Source organism: Malus domestica, chromosome 10, assembly GCF_042453785.1.
Source record: "Malus domestica chromosome 10, GDT2T_hap1".
Taxonomy (NCBI): domain Eukaryota; kingdom Viridiplantae; phylum Streptophyta; class Magnoliopsida; order Rosales; family Rosaceae; genus Malus; species Malus domestica.
The window spans coordinates 33,309,110-33,326,890 of NC_091670.1; the positions used below are offsets into that span (position 1 = coordinate 33,309,110).

The 17,781-nt window shown below is 39.7% G+C and overlaps 1 protein-coding gene and 1 long non-coding RNA gene across 2 annotated transcripts; one reads left to right on the forward strand and one right to left on the reverse strand.

The window, feature by feature from the left end:
* Positions 1-11,398: 11,398 nt before the first annotated feature.
* Positions 11,399-13,810, reverse strand: LOC139188689 (uncharacterized). The gene is made up of 3 exons (XM_070806361.1): positions 13,334-13,810; positions 12,520-12,997; positions 11,399-12,405 (listed from the first exon to the last, which is right to left on the reverse strand). Exons 1-3 carry the CDS (start codon positions 13,808-13,810, stop codon positions 11,399-11,401), a joined length of 1,962 nt encoding a protein of 653 aa, XP_070662462.1.
* A 2,373-nt stretch (positions 13,811-16,183) lies between these two features.
* On the forward strand, positions 16,184-17,007 carry LOC114827317 (uncharacterized). The gene is made up of 2 exons (XR_003776490.2): positions 16,184-16,382; positions 16,522-17,007. It is a non-coding gene; the product is annotated as an uncharacterized lncRNA (long non-coding RNA).
* The last annotated feature ends 774 nt before the right edge of the window (positions 17,008-17,781 follow it).

Sequence of the window (17,781 nt, forward strand, 5' to 3'; positions counted from 1 at the left end):
CTAATTCCTTTTTGGCTAGGAAACCAGTTGACCATACTATGATGATTTGCAAAATAATCATAAACAGTGACTTCTATTTTTGCATTTTCACCTTCCTTTGCTTATTTGTCTCTCATTGTGAAACTGGATCATTCCGTCGGCATGGTTTTTAGTTCAAATCTCGATATCTTGTACTCTGGATTGTAATGGACTTGTTTTGACCCTCAAATTCTGGAGTATTCTCTCAGCCTTTCCGACATGGTTTCTCGCTCAATTAGTGAGGAATTCATGATCGATGGATTCGGCGGAAGTGTGCACCCAATTCTTATCAATTTGGACAGGAATGTTGGGAGCATAATCTTTTCACAAGCTTACTAGACTTACCAGAAAGAGTTCCATGTGGGTATGAGGTTTAAGCTGTAATTTGGTAAGAAACTGGTGAAGATTGTAGTGCAGATGATTGGCAGATTACATCACTATTTTCACACTGAATTGAATGGTCACCACTCATTATCTTGCTACAATTAATAACCATCATGTCTTACCCTGGTAGACCCTTTCGATGATGTGATGTGTTCGCCTAAACGCAGATTTCCACTACCTCTCACTAGGATCCTTCAATTCGAGAGCACGTGGGCGTGAGGTTTAAGCGGTCTTTTAGTAAGAATTGGTTGAAGGTTTTAGTACTGAAGGTCAGCATATTGTATCACCATCTTACTACAATTCATAGGCATCACATAGGTATCTCAAGGTACAATTATCAAGTGAGTTCCTCGTTGACAAAATTTTGGAGTTGCTGGTCACATTTGGAGGAACTGAGAAGAATAGAATCCTTAGTGCTAGTTAGAGTTTTGACGACGTCAGTTTTTGTTTCGTTTGGTTTGGGGTACGACACTTTTGCGACATGGTATGAGAGTTTTCCACGGGCCACATTGGTTGTTAGAGGAGTTGTGCGCACTTGTATTCGGAGGATTGAATTTACGACGTGTGAAATTATTCATCCTCAGGAAATTACTGCTTGCTTATCGAGACAACAAATGTGTGATCGATATCACGGGCGGCCGACCAGTATATCAATAGCTTATTTGTTCGGTTCGTTAAGCAAGTGGGCAAGAAGATTCGTCTACAGCAGTTGATGCAGATTTGGAATTGTTATTCTTGGGATTCGACCCAAAGACACATCTATTCTCGGAGTACGTGATGTTTCGCATGCTTCGTCAAGACCCACTCTCATTTTCAGTTTTGGTTTTTCAGTAAAAGTATTTTAATTTCCATTACTAGTTATTTATTTTTGTCGTTACAAATGTTTTTGGAAAAGTATTTCTGTTTTCATTTTTAAGTTGATTTGAGTTTTTGACCTATATGTTATTACTTATCTATTTTGATGTTATCTGGCCTTAAATTATTTTGTGTTTTCGACTTTATATTTTATTAAAGTATGTTTTCTACTTTTACACTGATGGGGAAAGAAAGTATGAGCCTGGAGGCATCAAAGATGGAATCATTGCAACCGATCGCGACAATGTGGCATTTTCCCTTTTGTGCAACCGCTCTTACCTGATCTCTTCATTACGTATATGTATATTATTCTTCTTCGTATTTTCCAGTTTTCCAGTGTAGTAAGTTATTTTAAATTTCGTGGACGAATATTATTTTATAAGGGTGGTAGATTGAAACACCCCAACCCCATTTATTTTAAAATAATTGTTTGGACCTAAATTGGTGAGCCAAGGGGCCCACCCTTTTTTTTTGTCCCTTGGTCTCTCTCCTCTCTGCTCTTCCCTGTGTTCTTCCCCTTCTCTCTCTCTCTCTCTCGAAATCTTCTCTTCCTCACTCCCCGATCTCTCACCTTTCGACCCACACCCAAGAGCACCCACACCTGCAACTACTCTACTCGAGAACATTATCATCATCAAGCATTGCTCTGGTCTCTCTTCCGTCACAGCGAGATTGGTGAAAGCAGAGAAAAGGAACCTCTGGTGAGCACCGCCCCTTTCAAGGCCATTTCCGGACAAACCACGGTGAGTTGGCCGGCGTGAAAGGTATCAATCTCTTCGTCTCCCTGAGTACTACAACTTTCCTTTTCGTTTCACCCAATTTCGTTGAGTATTGAAGAAGTTATACTCATTTGAATCTTACCCAGTTTCCAACGACCTCCGAGGCTTTCAAGGCATTTTGCGGCCCAACCACGGCGAGTTAGACGTCGTGTGAGGTACCATTCTCTTCGTCTCTTCGAGGGCTATAGCTTTTGTTCTTGTTTCACTTGATTTTGTTGAGTTTTGACAACGTTATGGCTGTTTAAAGTGGGTGTGGATTTCCGGCCGAATTTCCGGCTTTCTCTCCCATTGGGTCCAGCGACCCACCAAAACCCAAGCCTTTGGGCCTTCCCTGCCGAGCCTTACCCTTTTGGTTGTGAGGCCTTTGGGCCGTGAGTGTGTGTGTGGGTGTGTTTGTGTAGTATGTGTGTGTGTGTGTGATGTGTGTGTGTGTGTGTGTGTGTGTATGTGTGAGTGTGTGTGTGTGTGTTGTGTGTGGGTTTGGGCCGAAGCCCAAACCACCCCTTTTCACCCTAAGCTTTTTAACCAAAAACCTTAAGACCATAAACCCAAAACCCAATAGATCCTAATCCTATTTAACCTAAACCCTAATCCAGATTTCAAGCCTAAAACCCATTAGACCTAATTTGACCGTTGACCCCCGGTCAACGTTGACTTTAGGGTTGACTTTTTGGGATTTTGTCCGGGACTCTTCTTAGGGTAATTTGACGTTTTGAATCCGTTTCCAATGTCCGTTTTCCCAAATTCAATTGCTATTATATAGTTTTATTTATTGGACTCTTTATGTGCTTAGGAGCAGTTATTGTAACGTTTTCGTCTTCGCTAGTGGCGCAGCTTTTGGCAGCTAAGTACTGTGAGTGGACCCCTTCTAAAATTATATGATTTTTTGGTTTAATTGCATAAATGATTAGCATGCCTACAAATTTATGATTTGATTTATATCAAGCCTGTTTACTAAATATATTGATTTTCATCTCGTGTTTTTGGTGAGGAATAATTGTTGGCCTATATTGAGCTATATTTTGATATATCGTATTTTCTATAAAAACCATGAACTGCTAGACTATATGATGGATGACGATAGGATGCTAGAACATATTTTTGAAACCCCTCTTTATGGTATAGACGACGGATGACTTTATACTATGAAGTGGTTATTTTTTAGAGGCGTAACTATTTATGCGTACCTAGTGGACATTATACCGCCTGGGCGAGGATCTGGTGTTGGCATTTAGGCCGGGAGAAATAATCCCTAGCTACGGGCTGAGGGACACGGAGCAGGCATTGGGCCGGGAGTTGGTAATCTCTGGCTACGGGCGCAGAGACCACGGAGCAGGCATTGGGCCGAGAGTTGGTAATCTTTGGCTACAGGTGTAGAGACCACGGAGTAGGCATTAGGCCGGGAGTTATATTTATTCAGTGATCTTTCTAGCAGCACACCGCGCTTATGAGACGATCTATGAGACGTTTACTGTTTTGATTTCTGCGATGATATTCCCCGATATGACTTTTGAGATATTTTTGGCATGCTAGGATTTTTATTAAATCCATCACTTTTTATGCTAGTAGTTTTCATTATATATAAACTGTGGGGGTTAGTACATTGATAACTGTTTTATTATTATTATATATATATGAACTTGGTCCACTCACCTTTGTTTTGCGCTCCCATTCAGGACTTAGGATCAAGGCACCTAATCCCGGTGTCAAGACACTTCCGTAACAGCATCTTTGAATCCTCTCGATGTAGGACCCACTTCTTTATTCATTCAATTTTATCTTAATTCTTTTTAGTGATTATGTTTAGTTGTATGCTCTAAGCACGTTCCTAAATTATTATTTCATTGTATTTTAAATTTCTAACTCTTATTTACTTCTTATTCTTAGCTTTTGTATCAATTAATGACTTTCGTCACCCTCGGGTGTCGGCCAACACGTGTCTATCCTGGTATTCAGGGAATATCAGGGTCGGGGCGTGTCATATGCATACAAGAAACATGATTTAATTAACTCATATTTGAGAACAATATCGACAACATTATCTATAACTAAAACATACACCAAACTTGAATCCAAGAACATAGTAAAATGTTCCTGAAGTTACTAAGGGGATTCACCAACAAGGCCATTCATGTCAAAATTTTTCTCTTCCAACGATGTTCAATGGTGCAAAATTAGTCTCACATGTTGACTACGAGAATGGTACTCCTCAACAACATTGGTAAAGGCACGAACAAGTACATAACCAATGATTTCTTCCATTAAGACGGAAGTAGATTATGCAGGGTTGAGGTTCGGGAATACTATCTTTATTCTTGAAGTTTTAGGTCTTAGGTGCCAAGGATCATGATTTTGGCATGATGCCACACCTTGGCAAGCCCTGATTTTACCATATGTTGTTAAAACAAACTCGAAATTTGATTGTGAGAGAGATAGACCCAGACTTGGGTTCGAAAGGTTCCAGCAGAAGCTGGAGATGTCTGTTCGATACGCCTCTGCTGAAGCAGATGATACATTTCGGTGGGCTCCAGTCGAATTTGGGTATCACCATTCATTAAACTCCTGCCGAAGTTGAGTCAATACCGTTCTCTCACATTTGTGGTATTAATCAGATCCAAGAATTTGGTAAACTTCTGCTTTCTATAATGCCACTTCAAGAGAGAGTTAGAAACATGGAAGGACAAGAAAAGAATTCTCCAGTCAAAATTCTATCTAATTTATTAATTTTGGAATCGTACTCATTCAAGGACGTAATCATGGTATGCTTCAGGCAATGTCTTTCATGATTAGATGTTTTATAAGAGTGAGCCAAAGAGCCATAAGATCTTCATTAGGGAGGTACTTCCGTTTGTTATGCTTCGGGCATAAGTCTTCGAGTGAAAAACATGGTGGAGGCCTATTCAGCTTTTTCATGCCATTGTTGGCTTCAATGGTTTCTCAACTTCTTAATAGTCAAGTGGAGATTCATATCTTATACCCACATAAAGTGGTTTCTGTTAGGAACGTCCAAATCAGTGAAATCAAACTTGTGACAGTTCGACAATCCATTGAATAGATGGAACAAGATTGTGATTGGTGCTATGGAAATAAGATATCCATGAGCTTCAAAGTTAGAACATTTCAAGTTCTAAGACATGGTGTACACGAAAAACGTCGGGCTTTCGTGGGTGTATTGTTTTATGAAAACTTTAGGTTTCAAAGGCACTAAATTTGAAAATACAGGTTCAATTTAGTTTATAAACGTTTAGTTCATAAAAAAAGGTTCCTGGAAGAACACATAATACAAGGTACTGATTTAAATGTAGTGGATTTGAGTTGCTTTAGGAACTCAAGTGTGAGTGTTTCAGGACTACAAAAGGATGTCAACGGTTCAAAAAAGAAAAATAAATTATTGAATCGTTAATGTCCAAAAGTGATATTCAGGCTAATAATTTTGAATTTATTGTCAGATTAATGGACTGCTGGTTACTTTAATTAATTCAATAGATCAGGACCATACAAGATCGATCGTGAAAGCAAAATAATGAGAGACGGGTCATTTTAGCTTCAGATGGCTATGAGCAAAGTGACAAGTGTATTAAAAATTCACTCTTCATGAATTCCACCAAATTTCAGTAATTTTATAATTATTAATGTGTACAGAAATTACTGAAATGACAGCTTTCGTTCCCTCTTCATGAATTCCACCAAGTTTTAGAAAAACTGGTTCATTCCCTCTACATAAATTCCACCAAATTTTAGAAAAACTGGTTCATTCCCGAATTCCACCAAATTTTAGAAAAACTAGTTGTTTATGATTACGTTTTTCTTATGACCACTTAAAAATGTTTCCACAAATTCAACCAAATGTTTTAATATTTCGATTGGGAAAATAAGTTATGATTGTTCCAAATTTTCAAAATATATTCTTCTTCGTTAATATTTTTTTTTTCCAACCACTTCAAAATGTTTCCACAAAGCGTTCATTTCATTGGACAGTTTATAGTTTTCAAAGAAGGCAATGCAGTGCATAGTCTTTTTCGAATTCCACAAGGCAAGAACAAAAAAATGAAAACAAAAAAAGTAGAATCATGAGAGAAGTAACAAATGTGCTTTCATTTTTTTGGTTCTTGCCTAAAAGCACCAAAAACCAAACCAGACGTAGAAGCTATTGTCAATGGCACACAACTTCTACTAAACCAATGTGCTTTGTTTTACCAACTCTTGACGAATTGTAAATTATAAATTAAGTTGTTATTTTTAAAAGCATAAAAAATCAAGTATGTAAGCGAGAGAGAAAATCTATGAAGGGTAAATTACACTTTACCACCTCAAGTTTGGGGTTGATTTCAATTTCTTACAATATCTTTAAAACATTTCAATTTTATACCTCAAGTACTATTTTATTTCAATATAATACATCCGTTACATTTTCCATCCATTGATTTGTTAAGAGCTGACGTGATTGCCAAATGTGTGCCGCGTGACAAAAAATAACTAATTATTTATTTATTTTTTTAAAAACCTGAATCTTCTCAAAAAATTAAAAAAAAAAAAAAAAAGAAAACACAGAACCCACCCCCACCTTCCCCGCAACCACTTCCCAACCCTCTTCTCCCTCCCAAGCTTCCCAACCACCTCCCTTTCCTCTTCTCCCTCCCAAGCTTCCCAACCACCTCCCTTTCCTCCACTCTCTTCACCTCCCCTCCAATCCAAAAACCCACCCCACCCCCTTTCTCCCTTCTCTCATCTGCAACCCCACCCACCCTTCTTTCCTTTTCTACTCGCACCCACCTTCTTCCTCTCCTCTGCAACTCCTACACAAAAAGTTCAAAAGTTCAAATGATACGCCCCGACCCTGATATTCCTCGAATACCAGGATAAACACGTGCTGGCCGACACCCGAGGGTGACAAAAGCCATTAATTGGTTACAATAGAAATGATTAGGAGAAAATATTCATGGATAACCTCAAAATTTAAGAGTAAGTAACAAAGTTTAAGGAATTGTCTAGAGTGCACAGAACACAATCTAATTCAAGATTTACAAAAAGAAAGATCATTACAAGATATCACACAAGTGGGTGATAGATTGCTATTGGTAGGGAAATGACTCGTACGTCGAGTCGTTGTCCTCGTTTCTATGACCTGAATGGGGGCGCAAAACAAAGGTGAGTGGACCAAGTTCATATATACAATAATAATAAAACAGTTATCAATGTACTAATCCCCATAGTTTAATAATGAAAACTACTAACATAATAAGTGATGGATTTAATCAAAAATTTAGCATGCCAAAAATATCTCCAAAATCATATCGCGGAATAACATCGCGGAAACCAAAGCAATAAACATATCATAAATCGTCTCATAAAACGCGGTGTGCTGCTAGAAAGATCACTGAACAAATAAACTCCCGGCCTAATGCTTGCTCCGTGGTCTCTGTGCCCATAGCCAGAGATTACCAACTCCCGGCCCAATACCTGCTCCATATCTCTCAGCCCGCAGCTAGGGATTATTTCTCCCAGCCTAAATGCCAACACCAGATCCTCGCCCCAGGCGGCATAGTGTCTACTAGGTACGCACAAATAGTTACACCTCTCATAAATAACCACTTCATAGTATAAAGTCATCCATCGTCTATACTATAAAGAGGGGTTTCGAAAACATGTTCTAGCATCCTATTGTCATCCATCGGATAGTCTACCAGTTCATGGTTTTTATAGAAAATACAATATATTAAAATATAGCTCAAAATAGGCTAACAATTTATTCCTCACAAAAAACACGAGACGAAAATCAATATATTTAGTAAACAGGATTGATATAAATCAAATCATAAACTCGTAGGCATGCTAATCATTTATGTAATTAAATTATAAAATCATGTAATTTTAGAAGGGGTCCACTCACAAATATTCCTTAGCAGTAGAGTTGCGCGGATAAGGATTAAGAATTTCCTCACTAGCAACTTCACCTAAGCACAAAAATGTAATAAATAAATAAAAGGATTTTCTAAAAGATTTGGGCTTGAACTAAATTAAAATAAAGGATTTGGGTTGGATGGTTTAGGGTTTAATAGATTTTAGGGTCCTAGGATTTTTGGGTAAAAAGGGTATTAAGGTGAAGAATGGTGGTTTAGGCTTAAGCCCAAACACACACACACACCATAAGCACACACACATGCACGGCATGCATATATACACACGCACACATACACTTAAACACACACACACACACACACACGGGCTGCACAAAGGCCGGCCCTCACAGCACACACACACCCACATAAAGGCCCCAAGGCCTCACAAAATAAAAGGTTGGGCTTGAGCCTTTTAACAAAAACCGGCCCAAGGCCCTTTGGGTCTTTAAAACAATATAACTAAAAATAAAAATAATGCGGGCTAGGGTTTTGGGCTAAGGCACAACGGGCTTAAGGCCTGTGGGGGGTTCTAAACAGCCTGAGAGGCCTGGTTTGCCGAGGAAGAAGAAGGCTGGAGCTGCTACAGCTCCGGTAACCTGAAAACGGAGGTTCTAGACTCCGATCTAAGTACGAACATGAAGAACAAGGTGAGGGGAAGATATTTCTACCTTCAAATAATCGTGACACGGTCGAAGGTGACCGGAAATCCCCTCGAAGCACAAGGGTTCGCCGGAAAAATGGGTGTGCTCAACCCAACTCGATTCCGAGGCAAAACCTACGTAAAAAAGGAAGGATCTAGCTCATAAAACACACCCAAGCATCACGATAAGAGAGAGAAGGAGAGATTCGTGACTTACCCAACGGAAAAAGAGGAGTTCGTCGGAGCTTTTGCTCATGTACCGTAGAACTCACAGGGAGGAATTCCTGGGCTCGTTGTGAGCCTCCCTTGGTGGTGACACGGTCCCAGTGTCCAGAGGAAGAGAGTGAGGCGGGAGGTTGAGAGAGAGATATACGGGAGAGCTGAGAGAGAGAGATATGGGAGAGAGACGAAGAAGAGAGAGGTCTCGGGGGGTGACAGAAAGAGAGAAATGAGAGGGGGTTAGATGGCTGCCACGTGGCAGTTTAGGGTAAGGTTACATAAAATACATATTATTGGGGGTGGTTGTAACAATCTACCCCCCTTAAAATAATTTGTCCTCAAAATTGCAAAGTTACATGAAAAGAAAAGGATATTGATTCTGCATTGATTCCTCTGTCTCCCAAGTAGCTTCTTCAACTACATTGTTCCTCCATAGTACCTTTACCAAATGAATAACTTTGTTCCGCAACACCTTATCCTGTCTGTCAATGATAGCCACCAATTCTTCTATATAGCTAGCATCCGAATTTACTTCCAATGGTTCTATCTGGATGATATGAGAGGGATCTGGTACATATTTCTGAAGCATGGAAACATGAAAAACGTTATGGATCTGAGACAACTCCGGTGGTAGCTCCAACCTATAAGCAACTGCACCAATTCTCTCAATAATCTGGTAAGGACCAACAAATCGAGGACTCAGCTTTCCTCGCTTACCAAAACGAACAACACCCTTCCAGGGAGATAATTTCAAGAACACAAAGTCGCCCACTGAAAACTCACAATCCTTGGAGTGCTTATCTGCAATACTTTTTTGTCGGTCTTGTGCTACTTTCAAATTCGCCTTAATCAATCGAATATTAGCTTTGGTGGTATCCACAATCTCTAGTCCTACCAACGGCCTTTCTCTTGCCTTTGTCCAACATAATGGCGTCCTACACGCCTTCCCATAAAGGGCTTCAAAATGCGCTATACCAATACTCGAGTGATAAATATTATTGTAAGCAAACTCCATCAACGGTAAATAGTTATCCTAACTACCTTTCCACTGTAATACAGACACTCTCAACATGTCCTCTAAAGTCTGAATCGTCCGCTCGGACTGACCATCAGTTTATGGATGATAAGCAATGCTGAACAGTAACTGAGTACCCATAGCGGCATTAAAGGCTTTCCATAACCTCGAAGTAAATCTAGGATCTCTGTCTAACACAATGGAGACGGGCACATCATGTAGACGAACAATATTATCAACAAATAATTTCGCCAATTTCTCCAGTGAGTAGGTCTGTCGAACTGGTAAGAAATGAGCGATCTTGGTAAGTCGATCAACAATTACCCAAATACCATCATACCTTGACGGTGTTCTAGGCAATCCATATACAAAGTCCATAGTGATATCCTCCCATTTCCAAATTGGTATCGGAAGATTCTGCATCAGTCCCCCAGGTCTCTGCCTATCTGCTTTAACCTGCTAACAGATTAAACATCTGCTCACATACTCTGCTACATCCCGCTTCATCATTTCCAAATAATAGAAAGGATAAATGGTGCGATACAATTTAGTACTCCCTGGATGCATAGCATAAGCTGAAGTATGAGCCTCATCAAGAATTTTCTTCTTAACAACTTCATTATCTTTAGGCACGAACAAACGGTTCCCTTTCAATAACGCTCCGTCCTTACGGATGATGAATTTATCATTCTTCCCCTTTAACACTTGTGCCTTAAATTCGTCGCATTCTGGATCAAGTTCCTGAGCTTCTATGATCATGTTAACAAAAATAGGTCTAACCTGAAAATGTGCTAGCCAAGCTCCGTGCTCACCTGGTTCCAAATTAACACCAATTTCCCGAAGAGAAAATAGTAATGGAACGTGTACAGTTTGAAGTGATGCAAGCTGCTCATTGTGTTTCCGACTAAGAGCATCAGCCACGACATTAGCATGCCCATGATGGTACTCGATCAAACAGTCATAATCACTGATAAGTTACATCCACCTTCTCTGTCTCAAATTCAGCTCCTTCTTGGTGAACACATACTTAAGACTCTTATGATCCGTAAAAAATACGACATTTCTCTCCATAAAGGTAGTGCATCCAAATCTTCAAAGTGAAAATCACTGCTCCTAACTCCAAATCATGAGTGGGATAATTTCTTTCATGGGTTTTGAGTTATCTGGAAGCGTAGGCAATAACTTTTCCATGTTGCATCAGTACACACCCAAAACCTGATAAAGAAGCATCAATATACACCTCAAATTCACCACTGTCATCTGGAAGAGCGAGAACAGGGGCCTGAGTGAGGCATCATTTAAGCTCCTGAAAGCTTTGTTCACAATTTTCATCCCACACGAATTGAACACCTTTACGAGTCAGCTTAGTAAGAGGTAGAGCAATTGCATAATTTTTTTGAATAAATCTTCGATAATACCCTGCCAAACCTAGAAAACTTCTTACTTCAGTAACACTCTTCGGTTGTTCCCAGTTAGACACTGCTGACACCTTTTGGGGATCCACGCTAATTCCTCCAGCAGAAACCATGTGCCCAAGAAAACCAACTTGAGTTAACCAAAACTGGCACTTACTGAACTTGGCATAAAGCTAGTCATCTCTTAATCGTTCCAGCACTAGCCTTAAATGCTTCTTGTGCTCAATCACACTTTTAGAATAAATTAGAATGTCATCAATGAACACAATCACAAACCGATCCAGATACGGTCTAAAGACTTTGTTCATCAAATCCATAAATTTTGCAGGTGCATTTGTCAATCCGAAAGGCATGACACGAAATTCATAATGCCCATACCTTGTACGGAAAGCAGTTTTCGGGACATCATCCTCGCGAATCCTCAACTGATGGTAACTCGATCGAAGATCAATTTTGGAAAATACCTGAGCACCTTTCAATTGATCAAACAAATCATCAATCCGAGGCAGTGGGTAATGATTCTTCACTGTCACCTGATTTAGTTGCCTATAATCGACACAGAGTCTCATTGATCCATCATTCTTTCTAACAAAAAGCACAGGAGCTCCCCATGGGGATTTAGTCGGCTGGATGTAACCTTTGTTTACCAATTCCTGGAGTTGGATCTTCAATTCTCTTAACTCCGCTGACGCCATTTGATAAGGTGCCAAGGAAATAGGATTGGTACCTGGGAGTAAATCGATAGTGAACTCAATTTCCCTCGTATGTGGCAACCCCGGTAAATCATCGATGAAATTCCTTACAACAGGCACATCTTCTGGACGCAAAGAAGATTCATCTTTCACGACTACGTGGGCTAAAAACCCCACACAACCCTTATTCAACAACCTTGTTGCTTGAATGGCAGAAATAATACTATTGGGGAGGACACGTTGCTCACCCATAATTGAAACTGCTGGCAGTCCTGGCCGATTGAACGTCACAATTTTCTCCCAACATGTGACATTCGGTCGGTGCTTAGATAGCCAATCCATTCTCAAAATAACATCAAACTTTGCCAGTTTGAAAGGAATTAAATCAACCTCTAAGTTTTCCCCTTCCACAATAACTGGACAATTCTGATATTGCCACTGAGCACAAAACAATTCACCACTTGGCATTTGAATCAGCATATCAAAACCTAGTGGTTGAGGTTGAGAAGGCATAACCCGAGCAAAAGATGAAGAAACAAAAGACTGCGTAGCTCCCGGATCAATTAAAACTCTAGCCTAAGTATTACAAACAGGTAACGTACCGATGATAACTCGAGGATCCTGTTTAGCCTCCTGCTGAGTCATGGCGTTCATACGCCCATGAACCTGATACCCAGCGTTATTGTTTCGACCGCCACGACCTCTGGAACTACGCCCTGCTCGGTTCATCTGATTACTGCTACCAGAAGATGTTCCAGCCTGCTGCTGGGTTGAAAACTGAGTACTTCGGCTGTCACTTCCTCTAAAATTCTGGCTACCTCTGCCATCCAACTGCATAACTCTGATACCCCCGAAGTTCTGATTAGTACTACTACCATAGCTCTGATTACTACTGCCACTACCATCATAGCTCTGTCGGGCGCCAACATTCTGAACTGGCCGATATCTACTGTAGTTCGGGCCAGAGGTAAAATTACCAAATGGTGCTGAAGGACAGTCACGAACAAAATGTCCGGAACCACCGCACATATGACAAACTACAACGGTCATCCCACAACTCCCTCGATAATGTAACCCATACTGATTACAAACCGAATAAACTGAAGTGAAATGACTGAAAGATCGTCTCGCCGACTCGTTGCATGAGCCTTCACTGGAAGACCCTGAACCCCAACTTGATTGTTTAAAGGAAAAAGAATGTCTGGGACCGACAGAACTGGAGGGGCCCCCTTATTCTTTGGTACTCCGCGACCGGAAATTTCAATTCCTCTGATTTTGACTCCGTTGTCTATTCTATCTCTAGGGCTGGATCTAAGTTTGAGGTTGATCCTGCATCTCCGTATCCCACTTAGACTGTTCTATACTCAGACTTATGTCGATTACATCCTCATAAGTTCTGGGTCTCTAAGCAACTACCAATGTACGATACTCCTGGTTCAGTGCAATTATCGCCTGATCCATCTGTGCCTGCGAATTATCATAAGTCCCATCATGATGTCTAGCCAAACGCCTGAAAGTACTGTCAAATTCTGTGATGCTGAGGTCACCCTGTCGGAACTCTAAATACTCCTGCCTTTTTTTCAATCTGTAGTTGGGGCTTAGAAAATAAGCAATAAAACGTTTCCTGAAGGTAGCCCAAGTCATCCAAGAACCAAGTGGACGAGATACCTTCGTTGATTTCCACCAACTCCTAGCATCACCCTGAATAAAGAAACCTGCAGTACTCGCCCACTCATTTAACTGACATTTCATAGCCTCTAAAGTATCCTCCATTTTCTCTAACCACTGCTCAGCCTCCTCACCATTCCCCACAGATCTTAACTCAGTAACTCCATGACTTCTAGCAATTTCTAAATACGTCTGATTCGGTCTATGACCCGGAAGAGCATTCATTAAAGCATTAGTAAACTGCTGGATTCACCCCATTATAGAAGTACGAGGTCGTCAAGGCACATTCCCATCAGGATTAGCCATGATTCTGACAAAGACAACAAGATTTAGAAAGATTGAAATTTACCAAATTGGTGGAAAGAAATCCTAACCACGCTCTGATACCAATCTGACACGCCCCGATCCTGATATTCCTCGAATACCAGGATAGACACGTGCCAGCCGACACCCCAGGGTGACGAAAGCCATTAATTGGTTACAATAGAAATGATTAGGAGAAAATATTCATGGATAACCTCAAAATTTAAGAGTAAGTAACAAAGTTTAAGGAATTGTCTAAAGTGCACAGAACACAATCTAATTCAAGATTTACAAAAAGAAAGATCATTACAATCTATCACACTTGTAACATCCCACATCGCCCAGGGGAGTGATTCTTAAATGTATATTCCCATCCCTACCTAGCACGAGGCATTTTGGGAGCTCACTGGCTTCGGGTTTCGTCGGAACTCTGAAGTTAAGCGAGGAGGTGGCCAGAGCACTCCCATGATGGGTGACCCACTGGGAAGTTACATGTGAGTTCCCAGAAACAAAACCGTGAGGGCGTGGTTGGGGCCCAAAGCGGATAATATCGTGCTATGGTGGTGGAGCAGGCTCGAGAAGTGGTCCCCCTCGGGCCGGGATGTGACATCAAAACAGCCATAAAAACCAAAATTCTCAAACCCCAATTGGGCAAATTCTAAATTAATACAGCATCAATCAATTGGAAATAATCCCCAATTGGAAAAGTACCTCTTCTCTGACTTAACAATATGCAATCTTTAAACAAATAAATGAAGGCCAAAATTAGGAGTTGAGTAAATAAGGAGGAGGCGGAGCTAACCATGAAAATGAGGCGAGAGAAAGAATTGACGTAATCAGAATTGCTGTGCGTTTATCGATGCGTAGTTATGTTAGGGAAAAGAGCATCCGAGGCTCCACCACGCGTCTGACTCAGTGGACACCCACGAGGAGTCTGATTCAGCTACAAAGTGAGAGCGTTGCATCGTCAAGTTGGACATAGGTGAGCAGGGTTTGGATGGGGGAGAAAGGTGAGTGCAAGTTGAAGAGGAGAGGAAGAAGATGGGTGCGAGTTGCAGAGGAGAGAAGGGTGGGTGGGGTTGCGAATGAGAGAATGGAGAAAGGGAGTGAGGGGGGTTGCGGGGGAGGTGGGATGGGGTGGGTTTTTGGATGGGAGGGGATGTGAAGAGAGTGGAGAAGAAAAAGGTGGTTGGGAGGCTCGGGAGGGAGCAGATGGGTGGGGAAGGGTTGCGGGGGTGGTTCCATATTTTGAGTTTTTTTTTATTTTTGTTATTTTTGAGTTTTTTTTACCACGTAACACATATTTGACAGCCACGTGATACAAATGTGGCAGCCACGTCAGCTCTTAACGAATCAATGGATGAAAAATGTAACAGATATATTATATTGAAATAAAATAGTACTTGAGGTATGAAATTGAAATATTTTAAAGATATTATAAGAAATTGAAATCGATCCCAAACTTGATTTGGTAAAGTATAATTTATAAGAAAACTTTTGACTTGCATGCCTTCCGGTCAAAGAAAACTGCGGTTATAGTCCAGCTGACCGCAAGCAAATATCCTTTTGCTTTTCAGCCCTCACACGCATGTTTTGTTTTATTTGTTTATCTCATTGTGTAGCAAAAAGCTGATGAAAAGATATAGTAAGAAAGATGAAAATAAAACAACAAGAAAACAACAAAGTCTTATCATTTTTACAGTAATTATCATTATCATTTAGGTGCATGACATTACCATCGATACCAAATAAATCATTATCTAGGGAAGAAAAATGTAAATATACCGTACCAATTGCCTTCAACACCTAACACACACCTTGTTTACACAAAAACTAATCTTCTTTTGGTTAACGGTCCAACTTTGCATCTTCTTTGTTTAATGAAGGAATTATAATAGATTAATCAAGTCGAACTATGTATAAAGCTTGGTCGTCTGACTACAATAGTAGGAGTCTTACTCTCTAAACCTGCATAAGACGGATGTAAATAACTAAGACTCTAAAATCAATTACAAGTATACTACTTTCTTTCCGCTCAGAGAGATTAGAAATGCCTAACTCTTCGATAAAAAGACTCGTCTGTAACCTATCTCCAAACTTTGTTAAATAAAGAAAAAAAAAATTATATCATTTGATAAGTATAATAGTATCATCTCGAGCTTTTTGGTACAAGTCATAAATTTGAGATGGACTGGGATCAATCACATATAAGAAATTTCTCATGGCATAATCTATATTTTATGGAACAATGGAAGACTCTCATAAAATAATAATTAATGGGCAAAACCTTGACTTAGCATGCAATACTAGTTCTAACGCATCTTAGAGATCGCATTACATATAAGTAGTTAGAGAACTAAGGAGCCAAAACTTATATCTCGATCTGATAAAATGGTTGACAAAGCCAGCGTTGTTTACGTGATTCCCATCCTTTTATTGCTATTGTTCTCATCCAAAATAGTCTTTGCCAATGTTTCTGAACATCCAAAGCACAGTTACTCTCTCTCTCTCTCTCTCTCTCTCTCTCTCTCTCTCTCTCTCTCTCTCTCTCATATGTGTATATTAAATTATCGTTTAACACATAAATGTTTGGTAACTAATTAATGATGAAGTTCCTGATCTTGTCATTGCAGATGATGTAGAGAAGATGTTCAGTAGGTTGCGTATGCAAATGAAGATTATTCATGCAAAGAAAGTAGGCGTACCAGTTCCGGGTAGGTCGCCTGGAGTTCCCAAAAAAGCTAAACACAATAACTAAGTAGGGGAAGAGATCTTCTCCGGATCTCTCCCACCAAATCCACCAAACTCAGTGATCCGGACATTTTAAATTTGATTCAATGACTAAAAGCAGAGACTCTTTTAAAAGTTATAATAACTTTAACCGTTGGATCAAATTTCAAGGGTCCGAATAACTGGATTTGGTGGACGTGATGGGGGAGATCCGGAGAGGATCTCTTCCCACTAAGTAGTACTTTGGTTTATTTTCATGTTAGGATAACTTTTGTAGCCTTCTTTTTTACTTTGTGTTGATGAATAAGAATAATAGTTTGTAATTGATTTTTATTATTTCTTTGATTAGTTAATATAGTATCCAAATGGGATCGACCCTTGAGATTCAATATGCTCTTATTTGGTATCAATTTGTTTATCGTTTTTTTTTTCCCTCTCTCTCTCTCTCTAAGTTTACAATTAACGGTTATTCAACGTTAGATTACATCAAAACAATATTATCTTTCATTTGTAACTCTTAATATTTAGCAATCCGATTATTGACAGAGGATTGTGAAGAATCAATTGAATCAGTAGGTTGCATCTTCAACGTCAATCCAATACAGTCCAAGTTCAAATGCTCTTGTAGGCACCGGTGAAATAAATACGCACCCCCAAATTAAAGTTTTGGGATACTAGGGCTCACGTGGCACACACCATAGGCCTCACAAGTTACACACATGACACGTGACTCATTAAAACCGAACAAGTCATCAAGAGTGACACGGGTTAACATTTGGCGAAAAATTAATTAAAGGATTATCTTTAATTAATCTAAATTTAAATCAAATAATTCAATTGATTTAAATTAATTAAAATTTAAATCATACACATCCTCACACTCGGACAAAGAAAAGGTCCGCATGTAATTGAAAGATCCCTTGCATTTAACATGTAGCATTTTTACCAGTTGATTTTTCTATGAAGAACATCTGTGTTGTTCACCAATAAAAAACTAATAGGAAAACTAATAAAAATTGCATGAAAACTTTGAGTTTTAACTATAAGGACAAAATAAAGGATAAAGTGAATAGTACCATAATTGACTTTTTAGTGTAAAAATATGGTTTTTCGTTAAAGTGAATAGTACTGAAAGCTTTTCGTTAAAGTTCCCAAAAGAAATT